The 18,338-nt window shown below is 35.7% G+C and overlaps 1 protein-coding gene across 1 annotated transcript in view; it reads right to left on the reverse strand.

Moving 5' to 3' along the window:
* The window catches only part of SEC23A (SEC23 homolog A, COPII coat complex component), a 61,889-nt gene that overhangs the window by 23,524 nt on the left and 20,027 nt on the right, over positions 1 to 18,338 (reverse strand). Inside the window, exons 9-14 of the mRNA XM_057543370.1 lie at positions 18,039 to 18,154; positions 13,822 to 13,945; positions 9,167 to 9,247; positions 8,058 to 8,147; positions 6,278 to 6,384; positions 2,344 to 2,497 (exon numbers count right to left, since the gene is read on the reverse strand). Coding sequence (XP_057399353.1) covers positions 2,344 to 2,497; positions 6,278 to 6,384; positions 8,058 to 8,147; positions 9,167 to 9,247; positions 13,822 to 13,945; positions 18,039 to 18,154 — 672 coding nt within the window. The remainder of the gene's footprint in view (positions 1 to 2,343; positions 2,498 to 6,277; positions 6,385 to 8,057; positions 8,148 to 9,166; positions 9,248 to 13,821; positions 13,946 to 18,038; positions 18,155 to 18,338) is intronic.

Consider the following 18,338-nt stretch of genomic DNA (forward strand, 5'->3'; position numbering starts at 1 on the left):
CATTCTCAGTTTTTGACACAAGACAAGGGGGGGTCATGGATAATTGATGAAAGCTGTTTTGCAAAGAAAGCACGGCAATAGTCTGATGATGTCAGCCTTTCCCTCCGAAACTACCTCCACCAATCCCCTCTTACACACAGTTGCCAACTGACTCATGGGAACAGACAAGCTATACTGCTGTGACAGACGATTAGAGTATAATTTTCATTATGTCATGACTCACCTGTCCTCTACCCTCAACTTGCTGCTGTTGTAAATGGTGCAAACTGCAAGATATGTAGCTTAGAATTGAATCATATTGTGAGATTTTTATCATTTTGTACTTTTTGCAACGGTCTCATTTAGTTATTTACAAGACCAGTCTATTTTATTAGCATTTGTGTTTTACAGGCATGTCAAACAATATGGCAATTTTTGAAGCTGAGGTGTGAGAAGAGAAAGATTCTAGACAGAAGCCTACAGAGAATTCTGAATTACAATCTTCTGAGTCATTTCCCTAAACCCATACAACAGAACACAGAAAAAGTCCATCTTCACACTGAAAGCTACTTATCAATGGGTTTTACGTGGGGTTGATAAGCCAAGTTGTACTATTCAATTTTGTGTCATGTCATAACCTACAAATGTAGTCATAGCTCCAGCAAAATGGAAAAAGTACTTTACTACAAATCATAACCATTTGACAAATAAAGGTGTTGATTACTTCAAACAGCTTTTAGACTCTCAAAACAAAGTGTTTGTTAAAATAAAGTCACAATCAGTGAAAAGGCTCAGGAAGCAAGATACTTCAGAGCAAAATTTATTATCTAGAAAAGGAAAAGTCATATAGTTGATAAGCACTAACAATGACATGTAAAATTACAGTAAGTAAAATGCTAGGACAAGATGAAGTCTGAGAAATTGAAAAGGTTCCATCTTAAAACAATATAACAAGTGAATGCATTCGTGACATGTTACATGATGCTGAAGAGTTTTGTGTAATTAGCTGAAAAATAACAGCTTCTCTATTCAGGTTGATGAGTCAACGGATTTCACCAATGTCATGTCAAGTTGCTAAATAATAGTGAAATTCAAGAGAACTTTTCTGCTGCCCTAAACAAGCAAAGGTCAAAATATATTTAATGTTTTGATCTTCTTATATGGAAACAAAAGTCCACCTTGGAGGAACTATGTTGACATTTGTACTGACGGTGTCCAATCAGTGGTTGACTCCAAGAGAGGTTTTATGCCTATTGTTAAAAAAAGACAGGCTGATGTCGTCATAAGACTGATTTATTCACAAAGAGGTGCTAGTGTAAAAACACCCTCAGAAATGAAAGAATAAAAGCTCTGGATGATGCTACAAAAATGGCTAACTTTATTAAACAAAGACTAGTTCCCTCGATAATGTTTTAAAAACTGTGTGAAAATCTAGACAAAGGGCACAAAAACCTCCTGCTACAAACAGAAATTTGATAGCTTAGCAGAGAGAGTTCTCAACAGGCTGTTTGAGCTGAAGGGTGAACTGAAGAAGTACTTTCAAGGAAATTATAGGCCAGAATTTGCTGAGTGAAAATGAAGCATTAAGAACAGAACTTGGGACTTCCCTGGTGGCACAGTGCATAAGACTCTGAGCTCCCAATGCAGGGGGCCTGGGTTCAATCCCTGGTCAGGGAATGAGATCCCACATGCATGCCACAACTAAGAGTTCGCATGCCACAACTAAGAAGCCCGTGTGCCGCAACTAAGACCTGGTGCAACCAAATAAATAAATAAATAAATAAATATTAAAAAAAAAAAAAAAGAACAGAACTAAGCATTCTAGGTCATAATGAAAGTAATGGGCTCCTGACATGTTAAAAGCTCAAGTAAATCATCATTATCAATAACTTCACTAACATACACTTTGGTAATCTAGATCCAGATAAAACAGACTTGCCTATATTTTTATATGTTAATGTATATAATTTTTATATCCTAATTTCTCTTAAAATTTCCATTAAAATGAAAATAGAAAATTTAAACCACAGCAATGAAGGAAAATATGCAAAAAAGCAGTAAAAACAGATATAGTAATTTAGGATTAAATTGGGAATTAATTTCATATCAGCCCCCCAAAATAATACCAATAATAGGTTACATAATTGTCACTCTTTTATTTTAAGGAAAAAAGGCATTTTCATTTACTGGAAGAGATAAATTAACTCTGCTATTCATTACTATGCCTTTCTCAGCAACTTTATTAGGAGTCCCTCATACGGACTTTCAGTTACACTGTCAAGTACCTTGAAAGAGATTATCAGAAAATAATTGACTACAAATAAATGCATACGGATTTAGAAAAGTATGATGTTTACTTCTTACCAGTCGAATGAGCTGTCTGTCTAGCCATCTAAGCACATCTGGACCTTCTTCTGTTTCTGCTCTATATATTGCCAGCCGAGCCATAAGAATGGCAGCTGCCTCCTGGTCAAAAGATGCAGCAATGTTTTGGATTTGAGTTTGAGCATCTGCCCAGCTAAAGACAAGAAGAAGAAAGCAAGAAGTGCTGCTAAATTATTATATTCATGATATCATAGTTGGCTGTCACACAGATTTAAATTTAAAAGATACAGAAAATTACTTCAATATTTCAAAATTCCAATATTACCTAGAAAAATTAGCTTTAAAAAAATCACTAGTAGTAGTTTCAATATAGTACTCACTGTTTTTCAGAAAAATATATCCAAACCTAATAAAATTCTCTAAAATAACTGTAAAGGTCGATTTCCAAACATATTCCTTAAACATTAAGATTTTTACATGTAAAAATGTGTGTGCATATGCACATAGATACACAAGTTGGCATATCAGACTTTAAAAATTCACTTCTTCAATTTTATAAAAGCAAAAATATGGAAATAGAAAAATAAAGTTTTCTCCCAGACTAAGTAATTGTCATTTACTAAACTGGAAAATGAATAAAGTATCAGAATATTTTCTCATTGGTCTTTAATTCAATTATTAGTGATAAAAGTTACATAATTAAAATTATCTATTCTTTTCTCTCCACATTAACACACTAAAACCAATCAAAAATTAATAAGTAAAAATTTTAGTCTAAGGGATAAATTTGAAATTATGTACAAAATAGCAGTAATTTATTAAATTCACATGTTCTATAAATCTAATCCAAACTGATCCTGGGTAGACCCAGCAATAACTTTTGTATGTTTAACATTTCACAGAGTTTTGTAATACTTCAGCTGATCTTAGTTCTAAAGTACCTCACTTTAAGCAATTCTGGCAATAGTACAGACTTCGTGAAAAGCTGAACCCCTTTTACATGACTCAAAGATATAAGACGTGATTCCAAGAAAATCCCGGCAGCAACGTTCAAAATTCTTCTCCTTTCTTCCTCTATTTTTTTTCAAATAGACAAAAAATTTTTAAATATTTTCCAGATGACTGATACCCACGAATTATCTCAGTCTAACGAAATACCAAGAGGCAGAAAAGAATGAGAATAAATAAAGGAATAAGAGCTGGTAATTAATTTTTAAAAAGATACACCATGCAAAGCACAATATATATATATATACATATTTGGCTGCACTGGGTCTGCGTTGTGGCACGCAGGCTTCTCTAGTTGTGGCACACGGGCTCCAGAGCACATAGGCTCTGTAGTTTGCACACGCGGGCTCTCTAGTTGAGGCGTGCGAGCTCAGTAGTCGCGGTGCATGGGCTTAGTTGCCCCACAGCATGTGGGATCTTGGTTCCCCGACCAGGGGTTGAACTCGCATCCTCTGCATTGGAAGGAAGATTCTTAACCACTGGACCACCATGGAAGTCCCCAGAGCTGGTAATTTCAAAAGTTATTTTTAGTGCAATTTGAACACTTAGTGATTATACTAATAGCTTAGTTTAGTTATTTTTTTATTTTTTTAAATTTTTTTGGCTGCATCGGGTCTTAGGTGTGGCACGCGGGATCTTCGTTGAGGCATGCGGCATCTTTCGTTGCCGCGCACAGGCTGTTCATTGCGGTGCATGGGCTTCTCTGTAGTTGTGGCGTGCGGGTTTTCTCTCTCTAGTTGTGGCATGCAGGCTTCAGAGTGGGTGGGCTCTGTAGTTTGCAGCACACGGACTCTCTAGTTGAGGCGCACGAGCTCAGTAGTTGTGGCACGTGGGCTTAGTTGCCCAGCGGCATGTGGGACCTTAGTTCCCTAACCAGGGATCGAACCTGCGTCCCCTGCATTGGAAGGCAGATTCTTTACCACTGGACCACCAGGGAAGTCCCTATTTTTTAATTTTTTAATTAAAAAATATCATAGAGCTAAAAACAAAGCTGGGTTTTGTTTGTTTGTTTTGGCCACGCCGCACGGCTTGTGGGATCTTAGTCCCCCAACCAGGGATTAAACCCGGGCCCATGGCAGTGAAAGTGCCGAGGCCTAACCACTGGACCACCAGGGAATTCCCAAAAACCAAATTGTTTTAAATCGGTATTTTCCCAACTTGTATGACCATGATATTCACTTGCTTCAAACTGAAACATAAAGGTGACATTTTTCTTCTGAAAATATCAATATAATGGTTCAGTAGTGAAAATAAATTAGCAAGTAAGCATATACAAATTTACTACTTAAAAGTTCTTTAGCCATAAATTTAAAATTTTGCTCTTAAAGTTTAAAGGGTTTGTTCACATTGTAAAATCTGTCTTTTGTATTTTCAGTACCCCTTCACTGTGATTCTTACAACTAGTTTCAAACCAAACTTTCCAGATCAAAGTTATTTTCTCTATAAATACAGGATAACTTGACTGTATCTCAGGAACTTGAGTCCTTTGTTTTCATATGGCTTATTCACTTAACAAATGTGCTTGCCTAGGCCCCTAAAGTTATATTTCTAACAAATAAAGAAAAAAATAAGCCTTGATTATTGAAAATGGTCAGGATAAGTTAACTTGAAAGAGTGGGTGCTTTGGTGAGACACAATGATATAAATGGCACCATAACACACATAGTATCTCTCTACAAATAGCCTCATGAATTCTGTGTAAAAAACTGAAAATATATAAACCCATGAAAAATTTCTCATGACAAAAGATCCCTTTCTCTTGAATGATTAACCTAACTCCTTTTAGAACTTTTCATTTTAAGAATATTTCAAACATAAAGCTGTAAGTAGAATAATCTCCTATATATCCATCACCTAGATTTATCAATTGTTAGCACTGTAACATTCTGCTTTATCATTCTCTTTTCCTTCATACACACACACTTTTTCTTTTGCCAAACTTTTTGAGAGTAAGTTACAGATACATCACCCTTTCCCCTAAATTCTTCAGTGTGTATCCTAAGAACAAAAAAATTCTCTTATATAGCCCCAATTAATTACTAAATTAATGAAATTAAATACTGATAAAATACTATTATCCTATATGTAGACCATATTCAAATTTCCCCAATTGTCTCAACAAGGTCCTCTATAGCAAAAATTTTCCTGACAGGATTTTACCCAGGATCACATATTGGCTTTAGATGTAATTCTCTTTAGTCTCCTTTAATCTGAACTGGTCACTAACACTTTCTTTGCCTTCTAAGACATTTTTGAAGAGTCTAAGCCAGTGGCTTTATAAAATATCCCTCAAATTGGTATGTCCAGTTGTTTCCTTAAGTAAATGTTTTGAATTCCAAGTTAAGTTATACGTGCATATGGGGTTGGGGGTGTGTGTTGAGGGGCCATAAATAAATTGACATGTTTGCCAAGAATCAATACTTCCAAGTTCATGATCTGCAAATGAACAGATCTAAAGGAAAGCTCAGGGGGCACTTTTTCTTCAAAGGAATAATGTATTCCCTTAAGATTCATCTAGGATTTTAAGTCAAAGCAAAGTTACAGCAGGACAATAAATCTCTCTACATACTACCCTCTGCTAAGTGTAAGACCATCCAACACAACACTCTGCTCATTAGGCCATGTCCGTCACTCACCAAAATAGTCTCATGGTTTTCAGAAATGAAGCTAGAGTTTAAATACAGTTCAATAAAATGAGAGTTACGAAGCCTTCAGTGTCCATTTTCTAGGCTACGCCTAAATCAGGTTAAGTTTATACTGACCAACACTTTTCCTGCCCAGACAATCAAGTCCAAAACAAACAGAAAAAGACCAAAAGCCTGTTCACTTCTAGACTCACCTCATCTAAGAATCCTTTCCAGACTAACTTCATTCCAAAACGTCACTCAAAATAGGAAGCCAGTTTGGGAGCACGACCCAGAATAGTTTTGACATGTAAATCAAATCTCTAACAAATACAACTTACTTCCTAGCAATGGTGGTCACTCGGATACGTCTCTGCCCACTTGAATGCTGATACTGAGTCACAAACTGGATTGCACCACGTCCTCCTTGAGGAATTGGAGCATTATGCTGTATAAATATAAAAGAGTAGAATCTAAGCAAGATCTATTACATTGTTGTCATATAGTCATGGACTGCATATCCTAGCACTAACAAAATTCATTCTAAAATCTATCAGAAGGATGCTTATTTCCAGTGCATACAAAACAGTGGTGACTTGCCACGTGAAAAAGAAACGGATTTGAGAGAGCAGAAAAATTATGAAGGATAAGAGGAGTGAGCCAAGCTAGGAAATCAAATTCAAGTAATATATAATTCAGAGAAACATGAAAAAACAAAATGAAGGGAGAAGTGTAAAGAAATTAACAGATAAGAAAAGGCACAAGTGAGGCAATTTTGCCTAACAGTAACTGGATAAAAAGACATTGAGCTAACATTAAAAATAATGAAATAATGTCTTCTGCAGCAACATGGATGGACCTAGAGATAATCACACTAAGTGAAGTAAGCCAGACAGAGAAAGACATATATCATATGATATGGTTTATATGTGGAATCTAAAAAAACAATGATACAAATGAACTTATATACAAAACATAAATAGACCCACAGACATAGAAAACAAACTTATGGTTACCAAAGGGGAAAGGGCAGGGGATAAATTAGGACTTTGGGATTAACATACACACACTACTATATATAAAACAGATAACCAACAAGGACCTACTGTATAGCACAGGGAACTATACTCAATATTTTATAATAACCTATAAGGGAAAAGAATCTGAAAAAAGAATAGAAAAATATACATGTATAACTGAATCACTTTGCTGTACACCTGAAACTAACACAACGTTGTAAATAAACTACAATTCAATTAAAAAAAAGAAAAAGAAATTGAGCTAAGTTCTCCTCCCCTAGGTACATAAGATGAAAACATAGCTTTGAGGAAGATAATCACATGATGAACAGATGACTAACAGAAAACCATTTATGAGAAGAGACCAATAGTAATATATGATAATGATCCTCAGAAAGAAATAGTGGGGTGGTCAGTAGGGAAACTTTCTTCATGCCCTTTGACAACGTTCTTGCTTTGTTGTTGTTGTTACTGTTTGTCAATAAGAGCCACTATCTTTTTCACAAATTTTAATTGTAAAAAACAAATTCCTGCACCTGTCTTAGGAAGGCTGACTACTAATACTTTGTGGTTCATTTTATGCCTAATAACTATTGGTATGTAAGTCAATAATTTATCCATTATATCATTCTTTAATATGATAACTTTTTCCTGCAGCAGAAGAAAAAAAATCTTTCCAAATATTGGCATCTTTACCTTCCAATCTTTTTCTATAGGTTTTGATATATTAAACTTTCTCATAGGAGGACTCAAATATCATTTTATACCTTGAGACACCTAGGAGGAACTAGATACCTAATTACAAAAATGCATAACTAGAACAGAATTTAAGATTTTATTTATGCTTCAATTTTTTATTAAAAACAAAAGAAAACTAAGACTAAAAGTTGGGTTGCCCAAGGTTGGGCATTTGCAGGTTTCCCTGACATCTCTATTATAGTATGTCCTCTCACCAAGGAGTGTAGCCTTGAGAAACAGAAAATGACAAACAAAAACTCCAAAACAGAATAAGCTTTGGGTCATAAGCTCTGGAAATATTCATGGCCTAAATTAAGTATTTTTTCAAATATACATTTCAATATTCAAATATAAAAAGTCATACCTGATTGACAACTTCAAAATATATGGCTAAGGTTGTAGTGGGACTGAGTCCACATATCTTCCATTGACAAGTGCCACCTGTTCCTATCTCCTGTAAAAATAAAACATAGTATATTTGAAAACCAGAGAATATAGTTTATTACTATATATATATGAAGGTGAAAAAGTGGAAAAAAATGCCAGTAAGAAAAAATCTATTTCAGGTTTCTAACAAATTCAATAAATGTTAGAGGTTTAAGAATTTTTTAAGGTCATATAAATATACCATGAAATAAACTTAAGCAATTTTTACACAAATAAAATTATAATTAATTCAAATTCTTGCTAAGTAAATTACAAAAGTATTGATACAAGTTCTTCATATTGTAGACTTTAAAAATATACACCATTTAATGAAGTAATTACAACTAACATTATCCATCTATCCAACTATTTAATCTGTGTAAAGAGATAGTGATTTAACATATAACATATGCATATATGAATATAGGTTCTCTGGATCAGAACTGTGTAATTTAAGCAGTCTAATTCCCAAGAAAACTTCTTAGATATAAATTTTTCCATGCAAACTGCTTAAAATTAATTTTTAAACTGTCATTGTAAAGATGATTGCACACTTTGTTATTTGTCCCATCATCCTCTCCACAGCTACATGATTCTACCATTTCAAAGTGCCTTATATGTCCACTAGATGTGATAAAAGAAAAGAAAGGAATTGAAGCTTAAAAGCTTAAATCTGCTGGCTACTTTGACGGAAATTCTACTAACGAAAAAAATTTCAGAATTAATTTTGACTTTCAGGAGTCTCCAAATTTCCAAATCATAGTTGTTGTTGTTTTTTCAGGCACGCTGGGCAAGGAATAACTTAGGCATAAAAAATAGAAGACTGGTGACAGTACAAAAGTTTTAATTTAGGGGTGGATGGGAAAAGGGGTATGTGGAAAGAACAACAACAAATAGAGGTACACCAATGGAAGCTGAGCCACATTCTACTGAAAAACAGCCCACACAATAGTTTTGAAAGGAATGCTATAGACTGCCACCCCAGGTCTCTCTTGGATCTGCCCTGAGAATTAACTGTATTTTCTTTTTAGAATAAAGATGACTTACATTTTCAGACACACAGGGTCCTTTAGAATTGAGAGACACACAGGGTCCAATAGCTCCTGAAATCTTTATTTCCCTTGAGGTCTGCAAAATAAGAATATACTGTCAGCCCTCCATATCAGTGGGTTCCACAGCTGCAGGTTCGACCAACCTCGGATTGAAAATACTTGAAAAAAAGTTTTTCAGAAAGTTCCAAAAAGCAAAACTAGAATTTGCTGTGCACAGGCAACTATTTACATAGCATTTACATTTTATTAGGTATTATAAGTAATCTAGAGATGATTTAAAGTATGTGGGAGGATGTGTGTAGGTTACATAAGAATATTACACCATTTTATAGAGGACTTGAGCATCTGCAGTGGTGGTGTGGGGGAGGTGTCCTGGAACCAGTCCCCTACAGATACCAAGGAATGACTCTAGTACACTTTGGTGTACCATCTTCTATTTTAACTCCCATTGAAAATCTCTCACCAAGACTGGTTTCTTTCCAATCTCCACTAACCCCAAAATTTAAGCTAATGTTATCTTCTACCTAAAAATTTGGAAGCCCAACTCAAGTTTTCTTACATGAGATTCTTTTTCCTGACAAATCCTGAATACCACTATCAAGACAAATTTTACCCCAAACACTGTTCTTCATTAACCTATAAGGGCTTCTTCTGCCTACACATGCATCTCCAAACTACAACCAAACCACACAATTAAAACTATTTCACTTACATTCCAATACAAACCATCCACTCTCACTGGGCAGTTTTCCCAAACATACCATGCTGATTCTCACCTCTGTGCCTCTCTTCACACTGGGCTCCCAACTAAAATCATTCTCCTCAGCCAAGTTAAACTCTGCCATGTTTCAAAAACCACTCTAAGTCACTGTAAAACCATCTAGGATAAATTGTATCCTGCATACATTCATTTTTCTTCCCTAAACCTTTACAGCTCTTTTATAATCTACTATTGTTTCATTCAATCACATGTGTTAATCTTGTCTTTCTATCAAGAATAAGTTCTTTATAAGAATACCTGTGCCTTAGATATTCCCTGAGATCTCTACAATTTCCTAGCTTAATGCTGGACATATAGCAAGCATTCAATGAAATAAGAAGATTAACAAGAAATATTTAATAATTCAAAATCAATGTGCTTGTAAGACACTTATAAATAACACTAAGTCTTTGGGTTTCTTGAATCCCAAATTTGAAATGAATGATAGAATTGAATGTCAACAACTTACCAAAAACAATTACTGATTATCCAAATAGAACAGAAAATGTTTCTCTTAAGTTAGATACCAACTCCTGCAATTAAAGAATCTAGCACTAACATAAGCAAATTTAGCACTAAAAAAAACATACAGGCATACCTTGGAGATACTGTGGTTTTGGTTCCAGACCACCAAAATAAAGCAAATATTGAGAATAAAGAGAATCAAACCAATTTTTTTATTTCCCACAAAGTTATGTTATATAACTTTATGTTACATAAAGTTATGTTTATACTACACTGTAGTCTATTAAGTGTGCAATAGCATTATGTCTTAAAAAACAATATACATAGCTTAATTTTAAAATATTGCTAAGAAATGCTAACTATCATCTGAGCCTTCAGTGAGTCATAATCTTTTTGCTGGTGGAGGGTCTTGCCTCGATGTTGATGGCTGCTGACTGATCAGGGTGATGGTGGTTGCTGAAGGTTGGGGTGACTGTGGCAATTTCTTTTTTCTGTTTCTTTTTTTTGAAGTATAGTTGATTTACAATGTTGTGTTAATTTCTTCTGTACAGCAAAGTGATTCAGTTACACAAATATACACATTCTTTTTCATATATTCTTTTCCATTATGGTTTATCATAGGATATTGAATACAGCTCTCTGTGCTATACAGTAGGACCTTGTTGTTTACCCATTCCATATATAATAGCTTACATCTGCTAACCCCAACTTCCCACTCCATTCCTCCCCCAGCCCCCTGCCCCTTGGCAACCACAAGTCTGTTCTCTATGTCAGTGAGTCTGTTTCTGTTTTGTAGATAGGTTCCTTTGTGTCACATTTTAGATTCCACATATAAGTGAGATCATATGGTATTTGTCTTTCTCTTTCTTACTTACTTCACTTAGTATGATAATCTCTAGTTGCATCCATGTTGCTGCAAAGGGCATTCTTTCTTTGTTTCTTATGGCTGAGTAGTATTCCATTGTGTATATGTACCACATCTTCTTTATCCATTCATCTGTCGATGGACATTTGGGTTGTTTCCATGTCTTGGCTCTCATGAAGAGTGCTGCTATGAACACAGGGGTGCATGTATCTTTTTGAATTAGAGTTCTGTCTAGATATATGTGGCAATTTCTTAAAATAAGACAACAATGAAGTTTGCTGCATCGAATGACTCTTCCTTTCACAGTTTCTCTGTAGCATGCAATGCCGTTTGATAGCATTTTACCCACAGTTGAACTTCTTTCAAAATTGGAGTTAGTCCTCTCAAACCCTGTCACTGCTTTATCAACTAAGTTTATGTAATATTTTAAATCCTTTGTTGTCATTTCAACAATCTGTACAGCATCTTCATCAGTAGATTCCATTTCAAGAAACCACTTTCTTTGCTCATCCATAAGAAGCAACTCCTCTCCATTCAAGTTTTATCATGAGATTGCAGCAATTCAATCACATCTTCAGGCTCTACTTCCAATTCTAGTTCTCTAGCTGTTTCCACTACATCTGCAGTTACTTCTTCCACTGAAGTCTTGAACCCCTCACATTCATCCATGAGGGCTGGAATCAACTTCTTTCAAGCTCTTGTTAAGACTGATATTTTGACCTCTTCCCACAAATCACAAATGTTCTTAATGGCATCTGAATGGTGAATTCTTTCCAGAAGGTTTTCAATCTACTTTGTCAAGATTCATCAGAGGAATCACTGTCTATGGTAGCTATAGCCTTATGAAATGTATTTCTTAAAAAATAAGACTTGAAAGTTGAAATTACTCCTTGATCCATGGACTGCATAATGGATGTTGTGTTAGCAGGCATGGAAACAACTTGAATCTCATTGTCCATCTCCAGCAGAGCTCTTAGGTGACCAGGTGCATTGTCAATGAGCAGTAATATTTAGAAAAGAATCTTTTTTTCCTGAGTGGTAGGTCTCAACAGTGGGTTTAAAATATTCAGTAAACCATGTGGTAAACAGATATGCTGTCATCCAGGCTATGTTGTTCCATTTATAGAGCATAGGCAGAGTAGATTCTTAAGGGCCCAAGGATCTCGAGAAATGGTAAATGAGTATTAGGTCAACTTAAACTCACCGACTGCATTAGCCCCCTAACAAGAGAGTCAGCCTGTCCTTTGAAGCCCGCCACTGACTTCTCTCTAGCTATGAAAGTTCTCAATGGTATCTTCTTCCAGTAGAAGGTTGTTTCATCTACACTGAAAATCTGTTGTTTTATGTAGCCACCACCTTCATTCATTATCTTAGCTAGATCTTCTGGATAACTTGCTGCAGCTTCTACATCAGCTCTCGATGCTTCCCCTTGCACTTTTATGTTACGGAGGCGGCTTCTCTCCTTAAACCACATGAACCAACTCTGCTAGCTTCAAACTTTCTTCTGCAGCTTCCTCACCTCTCTCAGCCTTCCTAGAATTGAAGGGAGGAGAGGCCTTGCTCTGGATTAGGCTTTGGCTTAAGGGAACATTGTAGCAGGTTTGGTCCTCTATCCAGACCACTAAAACTTTCCCCATATCAGCAGTCAGGCTGTTTTGCTTTCTTATCCTTTGTGTGTTCACTGGAGTAGCACTTTTAATTTCTTTTAAGATCTCCTCCTTTGCATTCACAACTTGACCAACTGTTTGGAACCAAGAGACTTAGCTTTGGCCTGTCTTGGCTTTTGACATGTCTTCCTCACAAAGCTTTTGATTTAAAGTGAGAGATGTGGGACTCTTCCTTTCACTTGAACACTTAGAGACCATTGTAGGGCTATTAACTGGCCTAATTTCAATATTGCTGTGTCTCAGGGAATAGAGAGGCCTGAGAAAAGGGAGCGAGACAAGGGGAACGGCCAGCAGCTGGAGCAATCAGAACACACACATTTACTGATTAAGTTCACTGTCTTAAATGGGCACGGTTCATGGTGCCCCAAAACAATTACAATAGTAACATCAAAGATCACGGATCACAGATCACCATAACAAATATAATAATAATGAAAAAGTTTGAAATATTGTGAGAATTACCAAAATGTGACACAGAGACATGGAGTGAGCAAATGCTGTTGGAAAATGGTGCCAGCAGACTTGCTCCACACAGGGTTGCCACAAACCTTCAATTTGTAAAAAAATGCAGTATCTGCGAAGCACAATAAAACGAGGTATGCCTAAAAAAAGTTAAACCCTATATAAACAAAAAATAGAGTTAAAGGAAATTTTACTTATATAATTTCCTCTTGTTTTAACAATTATTTAGGGATGCTCAAGTAAAATTTCATTGTACATTTAACGATGAACATTTTTCTGGTGAACAAATCTCTAACTCCAGGTTTCAATATAAAATAACCACTATTTTTAAAGCATATCTTGAATTTGATTGATGATGTTTTAAAATTATGATCAAGCCTACAAATTTCTCTCTTGGTAACATACCATACATGTCAAGTTTTGGTTCTTACCTTTATTTCTAATGTACCACCAAAGCCCATTTTAAACTGTCCATGCATATCTTTGGTAAAAACTCTTTGAAAAGTTTGCTTGAATAAGGAAGTGTTGAAAGAGTCACCCATTACCATGTATCCTCTGCATGGAAAGAGCAAAAAACAATGTGACACAAGGGTCCATGTGTAAAACCAGAAAAGTAAATTATTTTTCAACACTACCAACAAAATTTTAAAGATATTTCCCAAAATGTGTGATATTAACATTAATTTTAAAAACTCAATTATATGAAAATACCCCCACACCACAAATAATCTCAATTCTGAGGGTACCTGAGTGCCCCTAACACTTGTATCTGTCCTCAGTAATTTTTAAAAATTCTTTTTTAAATAGGTAATACATCTATACATTACAAAATTCAAAAAGTACAAAAGGGTACATAGTAATATATGTGTCTCTCCCATCCCAGTTACCCAGTTCTCCCTACTGGTGAAGACATCTGATAGTTCACAGCATTCATTCTCATTCTTAAAAATAAATATCTCCATGTGTAGTGTGTGTATATGTATATATTGTCTCTGTGTTTCACACTGAACTTAACAGAGTTATATCCAGTGAATGAGAATACAGGCATATTTGGGGAGCATTTTCACTTTATGCACTTAAGTACTGTTAAATTTTTTTCAGTAACCATGTACCTTTATAAATTTTTTTAAGTTTTAAAAAACACTAACTGTCAAATAAAAACTATTCTGAGATGCCATTTCCATCCTAATAAATCAGTAAATCAGTCTGACAACATATTCTGTTGATGAGGCTGTGGAAAAACGGGCATGCTCATAATTGCTTATGGGAATGGAAAATGGTGCAAACCCAATGCAAGGGAACTTGACAGTATCTAACAAAATTACATATGTATTTTCTCTGTAATCCAGCCACCCCACTATTAGGAATCTATCCCAAAGAAAATCGGGCAAACAAAAACCAAAAAGCAAAATATAGGCACAAGTCTATTCACTGAAGTACTATTTATAATAATAAAAGATTGTAAACAATCCAGATGACCATCTATTAGACTAGTTGAATAAAATATGGTACAACCACACAATGGAGTAATATACAGTTGACCCTTGAAAACCACAGGTTTTGAACTGCGTGGGTCCACTTATGAGTGGATTTTTTTCAGTAGTAAATATTACAGAACTACACTATCCACTGATGGTTGAATCTGAGGATGTAGAACTGCAAATATAGAGGAACCACAGATATAGAGGGCCAACTAAAAATTATATTCAGACTTTCCACTATGCAAAGGGTCAGTTCCCCCAATCCTCAAATTGTTCAAGGGTCAACTGTACTACTATAAAGCCATTTCCAAGATAAAAGTAAAAGATGCAAAGTAGGGGAAGCTATGTAAAATTTTCTACTGTTTAAATTAAAAGGCGGATACATATACCCATACACAACATGAGTACAAACATTTATATGTATTTGCTCATCATATTTTTAAAATATTTTAAGTAGTCTTTAAAACAACAATAAAACAATCAAAAATTACATTAGGCAAAAGAAAAAAACAGATGTGGTATAATTAATCAATGGAAATTTTATTTTTGATACTGCTAAAGTCCTAATTTATGTTATCTCTGATGGTATTATAGATTGTATGCTGTTAAATTTTGTTTGCTCTTTATAGTTGACCCTTGAACAATGCGGAGTTTAGGGCACAGACCCTTATGTGCAGTCAAAAATCTGTGTAAAACTTTATAGTCAGCCCTCCGTATCCATGGTTCCACATCCCTGGATTCAACCAACCAAGGATCATGTAGTACTATAGTATGTATTTATTGAAAAAAATCCACATATAAGTGGACCTGTGCAGTTCAAACCCATGGTGTTCCAGGGTCTACTGTATTTGTTACTGGTATACAAAAATATAGTTGAATTTTGTACACTGACCTTGATTTAGAAGTCTTGACAACTTAACATACTAATTCTAATAGTTTGCATGTAGATTTTTTCAGATTTTCTACTTTTACAAACATGTCATCTAGAATGATCTATGTTATCACTAAACCTAGTAAAACATCCTAAATTAATGGCAACGTATACCATACCCTACTTATCCACTCCCTTTTACAGCAAACCTCTATGAAAGAGCTGTCTATACCTTTACTACTCAGTGTGGCCCTTGGTCCAACAACATTAGCATCACCAAGGGTCTTGTTTGAAAAGCAGAATTTCAAGTCCCATCCTATGCATACTAAATCCAGAATCTATATTTTAACAAGATATCCAACTGACTTGTACATGTGAAATGAAAGTCTGAGAAGCTCTGGTCTATGTCAGCTGCTTCCGATCCCCTCCTCCTGTTCCTTTTCTTATTCACTCTAAGTCAACTTTCAGTGCTCTTAGGAAGGTCACCAATGACCTTCGTAGTGTTAAATTATACGATCTTACAATCTCATCCATTTTTATTGCTTTAAAAAACCAACAATAGGGACTTCCCTGGAGGTGCAATGCTTAAGAATCCGCCTGCCAATGCAGGGGACATGGGTTCAATCCCTGGTCTGGGAAGATCCCACATGCTGCGGAGCAACTAAGCCCATGTGCCACAACTACTGAAGCCCATGCACTCTAGGGCCCATGCTCCGCAACAAGAGAAGCCACTGCAATGAGAAGCCCGCGCACCGCAATGAAAAGTAGCCCCTGCTTGCCGTAACTAGAGAAAGCCTGTGCGCAGCAACCCAATGCAGCCAAAAAAAAAAACCACAGCAATATTCTGACAACTCCCGCATTTATATCTCTAGATATAAATTCAGAGCTATCTTCTGCATTGTAGGTTCTAATATCCAACTGCCTACTCAACCTCTCCTCATGGATGCCTACTGGCATCTTAAACCAAACATGTTCAGAACTGAATTCCTAATCTTCTCCCCAAATATTCTTCCTCCCAGTCTTACCCATTTCAATAAAGGACAACTCAATCCTTCTAGACTCATTTGGTTTTCTCAAACCCCAGATCCAACCTCCTAGCAAATTCTCTATCTTCTAAATATACCCCAAATCCAACCACTTCTCACCAGCTGTGATGCCACCACTTGATATTCCTGTGTCCCTCTACGTACTAAAGACGACTAAAGTCAAATGATCCTCTTAAAACATTAAGTCAGATCATATCACTCCTCTCCTGAAAACTCTCTATTGACTTCCCATCTCACGCAAAGAAAAATCCAACAAACTAGGGATAGGAACATACTCAACCTGATAAAGGCATCTACAAAAATCCACAGCTAACATTATACTTAAGGGTGAAGGATAAAATGGTTTCCCCCTAATATCAAGAACAGGCAAATCTATAGAGACAGAAAGTAGTTTAGTGGTTGTCTAAGCTGAAAGGGGGAGGGGGAGGAAGGAGAAACAGGAAGTGACTGCTAATAGGTACAGAGTTTCTTGCTGGGATAATGTAAATGTCCTAAAATAAAATTATGGTGATGGCTAGAATATACTAAAAAAAAAACCCATTAGATTATATGCTTTAAATGAGTAAATTTTATGGTATGTGAATTATATCTCAAAAAAGCTACCAAAATAATAATATAAAACAATAACTGGGGCTTCCCTGGTGGCGCAGTGGTTGAGAGTCTGCCTGCTAATGCAGGGGACACGGGTTCGAGCCCTGGTCTGGGAAGATCCCACATGCCACGGAGCAGCTGGGCCCGTGAGCCACAATTGCTGAGCCTGCGCGTCTGGAGCCTGTGCCCCGCGACGGGAGGGGCCGCGATAGAGAAAGGCCCGCGCACCGCGATGAAGAGCGGTCCCCGCACCGCGATGAAGAGTGGCCCCCGCTTGCCGCAACTGGAGAAAGCCCTCGCACGAACCGAAGACCCAACACAGTCAAAAATAAATAAATTAATTAATTAATTAATTAAAAAAAAAAAAAAAGAATACTTTAAAAAAAAAAAAAACCTTTAAAAATAAAAAAAAATTAAAAAAAAAAAACAATGACTGAAGGGTATGAAGATGAACTTTTCAAACAGAACTTGTGCCTTTTTAACTGTATTTTAGAAAAAATTTAAAGTAAGCTTTACTGAAAGGAGCATCAAAAACTGTTAATATCTGTTGCCCTGGAGTGGCAGGATGATGACTATTTTTTTTTCCATTATTGGTTTATATTTGTAAAGTGTCGTTATTAGTTTATAACTGCAATACTTATAAAAATGTATATACATACCCAGTAAGATTAGGACAGCATTTCATCTCCAGGAGACCTGTCTGATCTAATGCACATGCATAGATATCAATAACATGACCAGTCGTAGCAGCGCGATTAGCCAATGCTTCAAAATGCTACAACAGATTTTTTAAGATCAAATCAAAGTAATGTACAAACTTAATCATCCTATAAATCTTTTGCCATTAATAGATCAAAATGATATAAGAAATACTAAAAGAATAATCCATAATAATTTAAATGTGATTTGTTCTAATTTAATTTTCTATAACATCTCATAAAATGATACAACTTCTAATA

This window comes from Balaenoptera acutorostrata, chromosome 3 (assembly GCF_949987535.1).
Source record: "Balaenoptera acutorostrata chromosome 3, mBalAcu1.1, whole genome shotgun sequence".
NCBI lineage: Eukaryota > Metazoa > Chordata > Mammalia > Artiodactyla > Balaenopteridae > Balaenoptera > Balaenoptera acutorostrata.